The 16,787-nt window shown below is 34.5% G+C and overlaps 1 protein-coding gene across 1 annotated transcript; it reads right to left on the reverse strand.

Moving 5' to 3' along the window:
• Positions 1 to 3,208: 3,208 nt before the first annotated feature.
• On the reverse strand, positions 3,209 to 3,836 carry LOC131859859 (uncharacterized). The gene has a single exon (XM_059214054.1). The coding sequence runs from the start codon at positions 3,551 to 3,553 to the stop codon at positions 3,398 to 3,400; it is 156 nt and encodes a 51-aa protein (XP_059070037.1). The 5' UTR covers positions 3,554 to 3,836; the 3' UTR covers positions 3,209 to 3,397.
• Between the last annotated feature and the right edge of the window lie 12,951 nt (positions 3,837 to 16,787).

Below are 16,787 nucleotides of genomic sequence, written 5' to 3' on the forward strand. Positions count from 1 at the left end.
ATCTTTTAAATCAAGTGGGCGATGCACATATTATGTGCATGCTTATGTTAATGAGTTTTTCTAAATATAGTTTAAAATTGTTGTAATTTTATTATTTTTGAAATTTTTATAATATTTTGTTATTTTTATGTTTTATAAGTAAATTAATTTAATTAGAAAAATAAATAATCTTATTGATTTCTTAGAAATAAATACTATAATCTACCTTTAATTAATTATGTAGCCTTTTTTTTGTGTGCGTATAAATACAATAAATTAAATACACTAAATAATTTAAATTAATGTAATACAATTAATTAATTAGATGTAGTTAAACTTTGCTAACTAGAATAATTTTTTCTCAAGGTAAACCATAACAAATAATAAGATTCTTTAGAAAGGAAACACAATTTAATTAATTTTTTTCCTATTAAAACTAAAGCTTTCTCTCCAATATAATTATGTCCCTAGTACTCTTCTAAAAGTTTCTTTGAGTGGTTTTTGGATCTTCTTAGGATTTTGTAAAGGAATAATTTTAATTTTGTATGATAAGAAAAGTAAGAAAAACAATAAATAATGTTATTACTTCTTATGTTGTTTCCACTTCTCTAACATTATATATGTTGTAATGTTTAGTCTTATTATTTTTTACTTTTAAGTTGTCTTTAAAACACTAGTCTTTTTTATCTTCTCCTACTACTCATTCCACATGCTTATGTCTTTCTCTCTACCCAATCCCTTAAATACAACCTGGAACTAGTCTAAGTTTGCAATTTACTATCTTTCATATCCTGCATTCTTTGAGTATCTTGATGAAGTTTATGCTAAAAAATGTCACACAATCAAATCCAAAAGCAACTAAGATAGTAAATAATGTATCAAAGCAATTGAAAATAAACGTTAATGTGAGGGACTATCTTATATGGAGTCTAGATCATTGACTAATCAAACCAAAACTTATTAGAGCTTAATATTTAATAATAACAATGATTTTGAAGTATAACAAAAAAATTTAATTGAAGAAGCTAGCAAATTTACTTTAGAAAACAATATAAGATTCAATTTTAAATCTAACAAATAAGAAAATAAATCTATGCTACCAAAAGAACTTCTCAACACCAACTTGAGAATCTATAATTTCTTGAAAATCTAGACACTAAAAATTAGAAAGCATCTATACCACTACAAAAATCTTTTTTTTTTCTAAAAATAAAAAAATATTGTAAAAAAAGAGTTAATATGATTGAAAATAGGTCATAGAAAGTTAGTATCAAAATCAAAATAAAAAAGAATTAATATGATTGAGAATCAATCATTCAAAGTTAGTGTCAAAATCAAAATTAAAGGGTAATTAGGGAAGGACACTAATGATTTCAAATTGATATTAGAAAATGACCAAATGAAATATCCTCCCACACTAATGGAATGTTCTTCGGTTCCTTAAAATTACTAGTGAAATTCAGGAATCAGTTAACTTATGTCGGATTCTATAGAGCACATGCAGTATATGAAATTTGACTCATACAAAAGGAAGATCATTTTCCTTTAATAGTAATTCTATACATTATTTTAAGATTAACCAACAATGTTTTTATATTAAAAGCAACCAAAATGCAAGGGGGCTGACCCATGAGAAAAACATAGAAACAATGGTAGCCCACTGTCAGCAGATCATCAGCAAAATTACAACCCTCTTACTTTCCTCTATCAAAAACTATGATCATTCTACGTAAGTTCAGTAGATATAAAAAAGTTTTGATAAACATTTTAAACATTTGCCATGCAGGGCAATAGGTATATAAGTTCAAATATAAACAAAGATTAAAACTATCCGCCCGTAGGCTACTAGGACTAGACAAAAAACAAGACTTCCATGACATAGAAACATATTACTTCTTTTTCCCATGGCTCCTCTTGGGGAGGAGCTTCCTTGCCCATTCCTTGGTGAGAAATTTGAAAAGGGCCTTGTAGTCCTCATCGTCTTTGCTTTTGCCTTTGGAAGAACTTTCCTACAGAAGGCACAAGGTGGTCGCCGAGCAACACATCACATTCAACACAAATTTCGAGACATCATGCATCTTGTTTTCCATCGTCTCCATCCTGCTGGTGATTTTCTGCACATTATCAAACAGGGCCTCCACTTTCTTACCCAACTCCGCCAGGTTGTTGTCATCCTCCTCCTTTATGTTGCTCACCTCCTCCACCACCATCATCTTCTCAAACCTGAGAGTCGGGGAGGGAGAATTTGTTTGGGACTTGGGGCCAGTCTCCAGACTCCTAGAATTTTTAGGGCTTTCAGAGATGTGGGTGGAGCTAACAGAGTGGGGGGTCGAAGTAAAGTGGAAGAGGGCCACATTCTCAGTAGGGCTTGAGTTCCCAGTGTTATGCGAAGAGGAGGGGTCTCTTAGTGATTTTTCAGAGGGTTTTGGAGGCCAGTCTCAGTGAACGGCAGGGGGTGTTGGTCTCGTCAGTGATTTCTATATCACAATCAATCTCTTGGATTCTAACTTTCTTGGGGGTGTTGGCCTTGTCAGTGATTAACCAACAATGTTATATTTAACTAATCTTTTTATAAATCTAGTCTAAAATAAAGATAAAATCAATTAAATTAAAATACTTGAAAGAAGTAAATTAGTGAAAATATTTGAGAAAAAGAGAAATAAAAGTAATTTTTAGAAAAAAATAAAATAATAGTAATTCTTTGATTAAAAAAATATTAATTATAGAAAATTTGGGATAAAAAATTTGATAGTCTTGTCTAAAACTCTAACATATGTGAGAATGTCCACACAATTCCAAATAACTTGACCATCACATATAAACATAAAAACTAACTACATGAAATTATGCTTCATATTTTAAACCTGATTTATTTTATAAAATTAATTATTAAACTTAATAATATTAAATTTTTATATTCTATTTTTGTAAAATATTTCATAAATCAATTTTAAAAACTAATTTATATATTTTTAAATTATGGTCCATGTATAAGCTTCTACAAATTTTACTAAAGTCTGTTTTCAGGAAACTGTCTATAATTCCAGAGGCTTCACGCAACTTCTTTATAACAGTAATCTGATTACTAATCTCTAAAGCGATAATTCCAGTGCTAAGAGGAAGTTATACAGATACTTAGTTAACCTTAAAAAAATCAAACACTAATTAATGGACAAAAGCGATGAAAATAAATTCGCAGAGCCATCTGAAACACGACAAATACTGATCCTTTCAAAAAAGTAGAAAAACGAGTTGTTTTTCAAAATTAGCAAATTCCATGGAGTCCGAAAGCAGCCTCTGTATACAAGTAAAGGTAAAACATTTTTGGACTGTGATATCTACAAATAAACTGCGATGCATCGCTTATCTCTCCAAGAACTCTTCATCTCTGTCAAAAAAGAAAAGAAAAACCAGAAATTTATCTACGAAGCACTGGAACCGAATGAAGTCTTCGAAGAATAAGCAGGCGAATGCGCTGCGGAAAAGGCGCGCCGTGGACTAAATGAGCCACTATTCTCGCCACGATCATCGTATATTCCTCCATCCATTGCGTTACCCTTACCAGTAAAATCATCTCGAAACCCTAGCACAGGCCTCAAACTTCAAACCCTAACAATAAAGGCCCAAAATATCGATTCCTTACGACTAAACAAAAAATTCAGCGGCCAAAGCTGAAAGTTACACTGGTTCCGCAAATCAGTGTCAGGAGGGGCGACCATACAAGAGAGATTTAAAGGATTTTTTTGAAGGTTCCAGCCTTCCAGGTGTACTGAGTGGTTTAACGATGTATTTATGTCGGTTACTTTGCCGGTATTTTCACGCGGCAATTTAATCGGGCGAGTAAGCATTCATTGCATTTGGCGTATTTGAGTCGTTCGATTCAAACAAAAAGAAAAAAGCATATACTCCATTTTATCTTTGTAAGCATTTTTAGCCGTTCGTTTTGGAACTTGTTTTTACACGTGGCGGTAAAGATAAGCCTTATTTTCTAAAATCTAAGATAATGTCATTGTCTTAAACACGTGAACACAAATCTAAAGCGGTTAGTGCGTTCATGTGGAATGACTTTATTATTCAAATGTATCGCATGATATAAAAAGCAATTCATGTTAATCAACGATAATGGATGCACAATTGACCAAATTGACAATTAAGTAAATTTAATACATTAAATGTATTTAATGTTATTAAATTAATGTGTTGGTGAAAAATCTAGTTAAAAAAATTTGGTGGTAAGGTATGGTTGTCCATAAGTGATTTGTTTAAATTATTTAATTGCGAATGGTATTGTAGACAAGGTTTTGTAGAGGATATACTTTATTTGTTGTTTTTTTTTTTTTTGATGGAGGTCTACACTTGCAAGCACGACAGCCCAACAAGGGCAGAATAGTGAGGGCCTTCACAAAGTATTTTTTGTCATCCGATACGGGTGCACGAGCCAATAGGTTGAACCTCTTCGGCTAAGAGCCAAGGACTAAGGGGTATAGGCATGAAGCCCAGCGAGGGCCTTCACGAAGTATTTTTTGCCACCCGATACGGGGGCACGAGCCAATAGGTTGAACCTCTTCGGCTAAGAGCCAAGGACTGAGGGGTATCCAGGCATGAAGCCCGCGAGCTGCCAGCCCTTTTTTGCCACCTGATACAGGGGCATGAGCCAATACGCTGAACCTCTTCGGCTAAGAGCCAAGGACTAAGGGGTATCCAGGCATGAAGCCCGCGAGCTTCCAGCCCAGCGAGGGCCTTCACGAAGTATTTTTTGCCACCCGATACGAGGGCACGAGCCAATAGGCTAAACCTCTTCGGCTAAGAGCCAAGGACTGAGGGGTATCCATTCCACCAAATTCACCCAGGGCACAATCTCGGCTTCATCCCTTATGATGTCGGAGCCTTGCATTCAACAAGACTTGATTTCTGGTGGGCTCATTTGGAGTCATTCAACTTCACCAGTAGACCAAGGGCCCATTGGCTTTATTTGTTGATTTGACTTGATTGAAATGGGATGAAATGAATTTAGTTGATTTGGCATTATTAAAATTATATGAATGTGTGGTGTCTATGTGTCTTTAAATTTCATAAATCATCTATATTTTGTAAGTTTTATTTTAAATAAATTATTTTTATATTCAATTTGTTTTATTTTTTATATAAATTTTGATTATTATTGGATATGATTGTATGCTTTAATCAAGAGATATATGTATGTCTGGTTGAGTCAAGTGGATGATGTAGATGTTATGTGTATGCTTACATTTGAAATGAGATCTTTTTTAATATTGTTTGAAATGTTCTCATCATTTTATGGGGTATTAAATGTGTGAAAATATTGTAATTTTATAGTTTATGTTAGAGTAAAGGTATTGTGGGGTATTAAATGTGTGAAAATATTGTAATTTTATAGTTTATGTTAGAGTAAAGGTATTAGTTTACTTGATTAATTAAATCATATTGATTTAATAATTAAGTCACCTTTTCTCTATTTCACTTAAGCTAAATTTAGGAAGTTAAACTTAGGAATATTAAGAATTAATTTATTATTAATTATTAATTGCTTTTAGGGTTTTCCCTTTCTAGGTTTGATCTCCTTTTATAAGGATTGATTTGTTTTGTAAATCAATGTGATTATTATTATTGCATATTCTTGCTCTAGGATTTCAAAGTAATCTTTGTGTTTTGTGAATCTTCTATTCTCATGAGCAGGTCATTTTTTTACTTACCTTCCTGCGTTTTTTTTTCCAATTTGCCAGCAATGTATTTATTGCATGCATCGACTTCTTTGAATCAACAATATCTCCAAATCACTAGTACGTGCATGGGGTGAATTTTGTGTGTGGTTTAAGACTCGTCCTTTTGTAGCCATATTTTTTTGGCTAGGCCTCCTCATGCATGGAGCGCTCTCTTTCATTTTGGGTACTCCTTGCATGGGCCTCTTTTTTGCATGTAGCGAGGAGTTTAGATGCACCTGATCTTCCACTACATGTTTTCTAGCCGATGGCTTCTGCTTTCATTGGGTGGTGATCCTCTCTTCACTGATAAAGGTTCGATGTGGGCATGCAGAGTTGTTTACATGCAAAGGCTTTCCTTATTACTTGTGGCAGTGTATTGTGAGCTTTTTTTTAGCTTGTTGCATGCTTATCGAGTGGGATCATGTTGGATCAAGCAACGACATCTCACTTATTGGAGAGTCTCACAATTGCATGAGTGGCATGCAGAGTTATTTGGGCCGTTTTATGTTTTCACCAGTGGCTCCTCTATATTTTTGTCGAGGTTCCCCGTCATTGTCAGATTTTTTTTCATGGGCATGGTTTACTATTTTCATGTCGTTCCTTCGTGATCTGTAGAATTTTTTTGTGGGCCCTTCACATCTTCACATGGCAGACTTGCTTCATGCACGAGCTTTTGTAAATGCACTGAGATAAAGTGCCATTATGCTTTGCATGCTTGGGTGCACATGTTGTGCCTTATTGTACTCGCACTCCATTATAAAGTGTCGTGGGGGGGTTTGATGTTTGCCTTTGTTTATCATCTACCTTTGTCATGTGAGTGTTCTTTCCACGAAATTAGCCTCATGATGCATGTCAAGTGAGTGTTCCTTCCACGACACTACCCTTTGTATTTGCTTGTACTTTCATGTTTGCACAGTCATATGTTCTTGGTTCTTCTTCATGCACTACATTATGGCTTTCAGTTTCAATGTACCTGTCACCTCTCCCTTGTCAGGATTATGGGGGGTTTCTCCTGTTGTTTGTTGGTTCTAATGCTTCCTTGGTTCATTGGAGTGAGATATGTATTCAATATTTATTCCTATGTACTAGGTGGATGCAACGGCTAGTTACCCATGCATTTCTGTGAGATGGAATACTTACCATATGGACACTCTTGCATTCCTATTTATGGAGGCAACCTTCCATTTTTCATTTGATCAGTTCTTCAGACTATTGGTACTTGTGCCATCTGTATCTTTGGATTCCAAATGTTTTGCCTTTGTTTTTCATCTGATTATTGTTCGAGTAGTGTCGTCAGGGGCACTCATGCAGATTCATGTCTTCTTGATCCTGATCATCTTTTGTTTCAGAGGAGGTTCTTAGTTCAGCATCATAGCAGTCATTCGATGACAGTGTTTGCAGCTTCTTCATGCTTCAATGATTCTTCATGCTCGTCTTTTGTTCTTATCTTTTGGAACATTCTTGTTTGGAGGCTTCTTAGTCCTCCACTTGAGCTTTCATCTCTTCTTGGAGAGGATTTTTGTTCTCACAAGGTTTTCTCCTTTTTCTCCATTTTACAAAGATTTCATTATACTTGTGTACCTCATCAGGCCTTGTTGTCAGGTCCCATTTTTTGGCTTTCATGCATCTAGTCCTTAGTTGTTTTTAGCTTCTCCCTATCTTCATCTTAAGGAAGGGTGTTAGAGTAAAGGTATTAGTTTACCCGATTAATTAAATCATATTGATTTAATAATTAAGTCACCTTTTCTCTATTTCATTTAAGCTAAATTTAGGAAGCTAAACTTAGGAATATTCATAATTAATTTATTATTAATTATTAATTGCTTTTAGGGTTTTCCCTTTTTAGGTTTGATCTCTTTTGTAAATCAATTTGATTATTATTATTGCATATTCGTGTTCTGGGTTTTCAAAGCAATCTTTGTGTTTTGTGAATCTTCCATTGTTGTGACAGGTTATTTGCATACAGGTGTTCACTAGGTTCTGTGAGGTTGTATTTCTCAACTTCTACAATTTATTTTTTAATATAGTTTTTATAATTTTTTAATTTTTTTTATGATCTTATAACCAAAACAATCAAAGAAGCTTGAGAAAGCTATTAGCAACACATTAGTCCAGTCATTAATATCAAAAAATAGCATAGAGTAATAAATCAATAGTAATAAAGTTTTTGAATCTTAAATGACAAAAAAACCTAAAAAACATCTAAAAGTGGCCAAGGAAATAGGCCACCCCAATCCTCAGCTAGAAATTTAAATGTGTATTTCTTTAGTAGCACACAAAGCATGATATTTTATAATACTTTTTCTATTTTTATGTTTAATAAGTAAATTAATCTAATTAGCAAAATAAAATAAACTTAAATATTTCTTAGAAATAAATAATTTAGCCCATTTTTTAATTAATTATGTAGCCTCTTTCATTTTGTATGTCTATAAATAAATGAAGTACAATGAATTAAATATATAAAACAATTTAAATTAATGTAATATAATCAATTAGTTAGATGTAGTTCAATTGTAATAACTAGAAAAGAGAAACCACAACAAATAATAGAATTCTTTAGAAGAGAAAATACTAACTAAAGTTTTTTCTATTATATAATTCCATTCAATATCTCCTTTGTACTCTTCTAAAAGTTTCCTTTAAGTTGTTTTTAGTTCTTCATGAACAATTTCAATTTGTATAATAAGAAACATAAGAGAAAGAACAAAATCTATCTCGAAGCATCTTTTGAAAAATGTGGAGGAAATATCTTGGATGTAGTCTACATCATTGACTAATCAAGCCAAAGCTTATTAGAGCTTAATATTCAACAACAAGAGTCATTTCAAAGTATAACTTGAAGAAGTCTACATCATTGACTAATCGAGCCAAAGCTTATTAGAGCTTAATATTCAACAACAAGAGTCATTTCAAAGTATAACTTGAAGAAGTTAACCAATTAACTTTTGAAAACAACAAAGGAGCCAAATCTTAGATCTAACAAATAAGAAAATAAATCTATACCACCAAAATAAGAACTTCTCAACATCAAATTGAGAATACATTTTTTAGAAAATTTATACACAAAAATTAAAAACTATCTACACCACTACAAAGATTTCAAATTGATATCAAGGGTGATTAGGGAGGAGGACTAATGATATCAAATTGATATTAAAAAATGACTTAATGGAATACTCTCCCAAACTAATGAATATACTTCAGTTGCTTAAAACTATTAGTGAAATTCAAAAATCAGTTAACATTTGCCAAAACCATTTTATTTTTTTAGTTCTAAAATTGTTTAAGTAGGGATAAAAAATATGTATAGCATGTACAATGGTGGTATTGAGGGATGTTTGGATTTTTTTCCTATTGTGAGTGGTGAAAAGCCCATTGTAGCATTTTAAATTGTCATCAATCTAATTTACACCTCATGTTTGTGCTCCTACTTAGCGTGTCCTATCCTCATCTCCTCTCTAGGTCCGGTTTGACCCTACTATCCAACTTTGATGTCATGTACACCCTTTGGTGGGTTCTACTATGGGATACCCCCCTCCCCCCCCTAGCTACTTATTCTAGTCCTATTTGTAGAAGGACTAGAGCATGGAACACCTTGGTCTGGACCAAGGAGCCCCAAAATGCCTCGGTCCTTGTCACACGGGCCCCAATTTGAAATGGGGTAGGATCTATATCTCCCTGATAGCATTTGATTCCTAGGGATACACATGATTGTTGGAGATCGACCTAATCAGTAATTTGCCTAGGGAACCCTATATAAAGACATTTTATCAATTCATTTTAAATCCAAGGCTCCATGGCTAGCATTTGTGCATCCGTAAAGCATTCATCATCAATCATTTTTTAGAGATTCAAGGCTACATATTCATCATTCAAGCATTGCGGAGAAAAGATACATCAATCTTCATGCAAGCATGTGTGTGTGATTAGGGTTTTTCATGTCTATGTGTTTGTCACACCATTATATTCAACATTTCTGATTACATTCAAAGAACATTGCATCATCATCAACAATTGTAGATCTGAGGTATATCTCCTTAACATTTATTTTAGTATTTGCATTATGTCATTCAAGGTTAATTCCTAAAATAGGGTTTGACTTAGGCAAACCCCTATCTACAACATATTTCCTTCTCTTTCTATGTGTAGGAAATATGCTCAAAAGATGTACATGGGAATTCTAACAGAGTCAACAATGATGAACAGGTCATCTTTTGATGGAAATAAATTTGGAGGACTAGTGCAGATTCATGTTACCTGGTCTCGAAAAATCAGGTCGAATGTCTGGGAACGAGTTCTAAACATCTTCTTTTGCCCAGATCTCAGTTGGTACCTCCATGGTACATTTGTAGCTTATTGTTTATATCAGTTTACTTCAATTATCCATGGTTTTGCCCTAATTTCACAATTTACAATCCATTTCAATCTAGAAAGAGGGGACCAAACCTGAACCAATGAATCTAATCATAATTTCAGCCCTTTCCTTATTTGGATTAAGGTTAGATCTATTAGGTTCACCCTCTTTCAATGTATTGGCTAATTTGGTTAATTAGTGGTGTCATGCTTGTGAAGTGTGAAACCTGCAGTTGCAACACAAAACACTCAATAGATAATTACAAGCATGGTTAGCAAATAATAAGCAAACAAAGATGAACCATGACAAAGCGACCTATCGCCTTCTAAGAGATGCGAGTGTGGATTTGCTCTCAGATCTGGATAAGCAATCCCAGTGACTTGACTACACCTAGATGAAGGATTTGAAATGATAATGATATGCAAAGATGAGATTGATTATGCTAGATTGATCCAAGAGACTAATTAAGCTAATGATATGCATGATTAAGCTACACGATTCAACAATTATACTAGAAAATGATCAAATTAAGCTAAATCTGAGATGCAATTGCTTAAAACAACAATGCTCAAATGATATGCCTATAGTAACAATGCATAAGATGAAATGAGATGGGATCCTTTGTGCTCCAAAATGGGAGATATTTATAGGATTTCCAAGGCCAGGGGTGAGGTGGCAGGAATCAACAGTCAAGACTAAGTCTGAAGATATCAAGGGTGAAATTGGAGGAGGTTGGAAAAGAGGTTGGAGGAAGAGACACTTGTCATCTCTGTGGTGACAAGTGTCAAGGAGCTTTTCTCATAAAAGGGCAAGTGTCCAAGAGAGGAGACATGTGGCCAAAGTATCATGTGTCTCAAAAAGAAAATATCCACACTATAGGAGGTTAGGATAAGGAGGTTAGAATGTGCAAGATAGGATAGGATTAGTTGAACCCCAGGTTAGGTGGAATGGGTTAGGTTAGAGGGATGGTTAGGTTAGGTGGTTAGAAGTTAGGAGGCATGTGGGTAATATGAATTTAAAAATTCAAATAATTGGAAAAGACTAATTAATTCTCAACAACTCATAAATTGATTTGTTTTAATTAATTAGAGGATTAGAAGAATTGATTGAAGTGGGGGGAAGATTAATTAATTTGAATTAATTAATCAAAGGGGACTATTGAAATGAACTTATTAAATAAATCCTTAGATTTATTAATAAGTAGATGAAAGGGAGAACTTAATCAAATTGCCTAATGAATTCAATTAAATTAGGAAGGGGGATTATTTAAACAATTGCTTATTTAATTAAATATCTTCAAACCATTTTTAGGTGTATACATTTTGCTTCTCTTTGAAGCGAGGTGTGATGACATGTTGATTCAAAGAATAATCTCATTTTGATGATGATATTGGTTCGATACTATGCCCCAGACATTGATTGATAAATTGCAGTATGATGATGCCCCCTCAGGAGATCAATTGAGATAATTGACCTTTGGAGTATTTGGATCTTTGCGAAATTGATATCCTGATTAGAAGTGAGTTGATTTCTGCAACTGTGGTTGATGAAAATGTGAGTTCTACGATTAGCTTGATTGATTAGATTGATAATATCGAGATTCTGTCTGGTTTAAGGAATGACACCTCCTGTATAAGACAAAGATGATCAAAGCGTCTAGTTTTAGGAACGATATATCCTGTATAAGACATGATCAGAATGTCTAGTTTCAGGAAAGATACATTCTGTATAAGACATGATAGGATCGATTTAGATGTGATTGATTAATAGAATTGATAAGATTGATTGGGTATAGAACTGATAGTTTCTTGATATCAAGTTGCAGGAAGAATCAGATATGTTGATGTTGGTTCTGTTGAGGGGAGAATATAAGATTTTCGCTGGGTCGATAATATCTGGAGAGAGATGAGTCATCATTTTGATTGCGTATACACTCGTGATGATGCCTTGATGATTCCTACGATATATTTAACCTTGGATAGAATGAGCATGTGGGATCCCATGCAAGAATGAAATGCAAGCTAAATGCAAATACCAATGCAAATGAAATGCAAAGCTATGACTGGACCAATCACTGGGTTATTGCATTTTTTCATCATTGAGATTTTTAAAATGTGGGAAGTGAGTGCAAAAATCAATGGTATAATTTAAACCATGATGACTTGAGCACGACTTTCTTGGATTTTGATATGGCAAGTTAGCACAAGCATCAAGGTATAATTGAACCGAGATGACCTGAGTGTTGCTTGCATAAAACAAGCAATATTAATCATTTCAATACACAAATCGGAAATGTCTTCGATGATACTCTGATGATCATGTCCCGAGACAAATTTGTACATATTAATGATTAATTTACAGATAGCAGACAAGAAAAATATCATGTTTCTTCCTTGTTCCTCTAGTCAGAGACATCCTGGAGTTACTTAGAAATCATGATAGCGAAAATCAAGATAGAAAAGTTGAACAAGCATGTTAAAATCATTATCCAAAAGATATCATCCATTGAAAAGTGTGTAAATGTGCTTAGACTGACTTTGTGATAGTTTGATGGTTGATAATTTGATCTCATGTTCAACGTTGGATGTGTCTCAATTTTCGCTTGATAAGAGTTGCCTAGTTGTTGTTCTACCTGTTTGATGAAGCTCAAAATGATCAAAAATTTTGCCCCCCCCTAGGTGCAGGATTTTGCCCCAAGCCTAGAAACAAATTCATTATGATATACCCAATGATCCAAACCATGGCGAGAAGCCACCCGGGATGCCTGCGTATGTACAAAGGCTTTATTATGCATATGAACAACGCTAAATGAATGCAAGTGGAAGGATGCATGAACTAATAGATGGAAGAGCTAGCTGACAGATAGTCCCTGTTTGCCAGGTTTTCACCGTCTGTTTTTATCGCACTTTTTCTCATATTTGTTTTTTTTTTTGGATTTTCTGCTTTTTCACTTTTTTTTGGATTTTTCTACTTTTTCACTGTTTTTTGGATTTTTCTGCTTTTTCACTGTTTTTTATTTTTTCTGCTTTTTCACTGTTTTTGGATTTTTCTTCTTTTTCAGACATAAAATTTCTTCAAATGCATGCTATTGATGGGTTCATCCAACTGATCTTCACCCTGTGTTGATAGCTGATATGCTCCTGATTCAAATACTACTATGACCACAAATGGACCTAACCAGTTTGGTTCAAACTTTCCTTTCTTTTCTTGATCTGCCTGGTTGCGTGGATTTTCCTTTAGTACTAGGTCTCCAACTTGAAAGACTCATGGTTTGACCCTATGATCATAATTTTGGCACATTCTTTGTTGATATACCTTTAAATGATCAAAGGCATTTTGTCTTCATTCATGGATCAATTCTAACTCCTACAATCTAGATACTCGTTGTTCTTCATCTGGGATAAGACCTTTTAATGATACTCATAGAGAAGGTATCTCTACTTCTATTGGCAGTATTGCTTTTGATCCATAGACAAGAGAGAAAGGTGTGGCACCTATTGGTGTGTAGATATTGGTACGATAGGCCCATAGAGAAGGGTTCAACTGAATATGCCAATCTCTTCCAGCATCATTCACTATATTTTTGAGGATTTTCAAAATAGTTTTGTTTGATGCTTCGGCTTGCCCATTCCCTTGTGGATAGTAGGGTATGGAAAATCTATGTTGGATCTTGAATTTCTCACATAGCTCTTGTACATCCTGATTCTTGAACGGTTGCCCATTATCAGTGATAATGGTCATGGGTATTCCATAGCAACAGATGATGTAGTTCAAGATAAATACAACAATTTGTTTTCTTGTGATATTTGTGAGAGGTACTGCCTCAATCCATTTTGTGAAATATTTTGTAGCTACAAGGATGAATTTATGACCATTAGATGAAGAAGGATTTATCTTTCCTACTAGATCAAGGCCCCATTGACAGAAAGGCCAAGATGTTGCCAAAGCATGAAGTTCTTATGCGGGTGCATGAATCAAATTCCCATGGATCTGACATTGTTTGCATGTTCTAGCTATTTAAAAAAAAAATTGTTCCATAGTTGACCAATAACAGCCCAAGCGTATGAGTTTTTTCGAAAGGGTAAGACCACTTGAATGAGTACCACAAATGTCATTATGGACTTCATGTAAGGCCTTCTCAGATTATTCTTGTTTGAGACATCTTAAAAGAGTACTGTCTAGACCTCGTTTAAATAGGGTATCCGCGACAAGAGTATAATGGGAGGATTGGCGAATAAAGCTTCTCTTTTGATTTTTTGATAAGTCAAGAGGTAGGGTGTTATCTTTCAGGTATGTATAATTTTGGCCATAGCGGGAGGAATCATGCCCAACAAGGTGATAGATAGTTTGGGAATCAAGACAATTATGAGCAGGGTAAAACAACTCTTCCACCAGGAATTCATAACACTATTGATTTTCCTATGTCTGAAGGAGAGAAGCAAGTGTAGCCATGGCATCTGCTACTTTGTTTTCATTCCTTGGAATCTGTTGAAAAGTTATTTCTACAAAGTATTTCTTGATATCATCAACCATCTTTTGATAAGGCATTAACTTTTCGTCCTTTGTTTGATAATCATCATTAATTTGATTGATGACGAGCTGAGAGTCTCCAAAGACTTGAAGCTGTGTAATGTTCCATTCTATAGCCATTTTGATGCCTGTAACCAAAGCTTCATATTCTATTATATTGTTGGTGCATGGAAGGATTAATTTGTATGCTTTTGGAATGAATAGAATACCTGCTCCTAATCCATGTTGTTTATATGAACCATCAAAGTATAATTGCCATGTTTTTGTTGTGACTGTTAGGATATCAATATCGAGAAATTCAATCTGCAAAGGATGATTATCTTGAAGCGGTGCCTCGGCTAGTTGGTCTACAATGACTTGCCCCTTGATATCTTTTTTGTCTACATATTCAATATCAAAGTCACTCAGGATCATGATCCATTTTTCTAATCGTCCTGTTAATGTTGCCTTGCTGAGTAAATACTTTAGAGGATCAATTTTAGCTATCAACTTGATGGAGTGAGATTATAGATAGTCTCTTAATTTTTGAGAAGCAAAAACTACCGCCAAGCATGCTTTTTATGTTGGAGAATAGTTGAGCTCGTATCCCACTAATGTTCTGCTGATGTAGTAGATGGCTCATTCTTTTTCTTCATTATCCTGTTGTGTGAGTAGAACTCCTAATGATACTTCAGTGATCGATACATAAAGTAACAACAGCTTTCCTGGAATTGGTGACATTAGGACATATGGTTGCATGAGATATGCCTTGATCTTGTCGAATGTGTCCTCACATTGATGGTTGACATTTATCTGTCAGTTGAGCAACAAATCTTCTGATTGACTGGAGTCTTCCTTGGAGTGATTTGAGATGACTTATATTCTTGGGAGATGCCATCTCCATGATTGCTTTGACCTTAGTTGGATCTACTTTGATACCTCTAGCTGAAACAATGTATCCCAATAGCTTGCCAGAAGTGACACCAAAGGCACATTTCTTAGGATTGAGTCATAGCTTATATTGTTCTAACCTGTCAAAGATCTTTTCTAGTATTCCTATATGGTCTTCTCTTTTGTATGATTTTGCCAAGATGTCATCCACATAGTCTTCCATGAATGTATGCATCATGTCATGGAATATCGTTGTCATAGCTCTTTGATATGTAGCACCTGCGTTCTTTAGTCCAAAAAGCATGACATTCCAGCAGAAAGTACCCCAGGGGCATGTGAAAGCTGTCTTTTCTAGATCTTCAGGTGCTATTTTAATTTGATTGTATCCAGAGAAACCATTCATTAGAGAAAACATGGAGTGTCCAACAGTTAAATCTACAATGATGTCAATGTTAGGCAAAGGAAAGTCATCCTTTGGACATCCATTATTAAGATCTCTGAAGTCTATGCATATTTTGATACTTTTGTCTGGTTTTGAAACAGGAATGATGTTGGATACCCATTGAGGATAAGCTATAGGTCTGATGAATCTGACATCCAATAATTTCTTTAATTATGTTTTGACTAGGAGAGCGATATGCGGATGCATTTTCCTTAATGTTTGTTTAACTGGTTTGGTTCCTGGACTAACATTTAAGTGATGCATAATAAGCTTTGGATCTAACCCCGACATGTCTTCATATGACTAGGTGAAATTGATTTGTTGTCGTTTGAAGAATTCCATATATTGTGACATTTCTTCTTCTGACAAAGAAGTTGTTGGATGTAGGATCTTTGGTTGCTCTGTTGAACCAATGTTAACTGCCTCTGTTGGTTCGATCAAAATGGATGACCTTTCTTGATAGTGTGCAAGTAAAGTGTCAAATCTCCCATCTTCCGACGCCTCGAGGAGGTTTTCACCATTAGATGTGTCCTTTCTTTTTACTTTTTCCTAATCTAATGCTGCCAAGAAATGGTTTTCAGCATTAGACCTGATATTGTTTTCTTTATTTTCCTTTTTGCGACTAGGAGATTTGGCACCCACTTGACTGGAAGATGTGTTGCTGAAATTCCTAGTGAGAGTTGTTGCAGGTTCGATTGCATTAAGATATACAAATATGGCATGATCATTCAGAAAGGTATCAATGGTAGTATGTCCTTCATTTTCCCAATCAATAAGTTCAGGGTGGATTAGAGGTAGGGGGTCATCAGGTTGAGATGTTTACAGAGTATCAAGGGTCATGATGGATGTATTAAAGTTTTTGATATGCATGTCGATGTCTAGAATA

Source organism: Cryptomeria japonica, chromosome 11, assembly GCF_030272615.1.
Source record: "Cryptomeria japonica chromosome 11, Sugi_1.0, whole genome shotgun sequence".
Taxonomy (NCBI): domain Eukaryota; kingdom Viridiplantae; phylum Streptophyta; class Pinopsida; order Cupressales; family Cupressaceae; genus Cryptomeria; species Cryptomeria japonica.

Coding starts and splice junctions, on each gene's coding strand:
- LOC131859859 (XM_059214054.1), bottom strand. CDS start 3,553: ATGATTTTACTGGTAAGGGTAACGCAATGGATGGAGGAATATACGATG.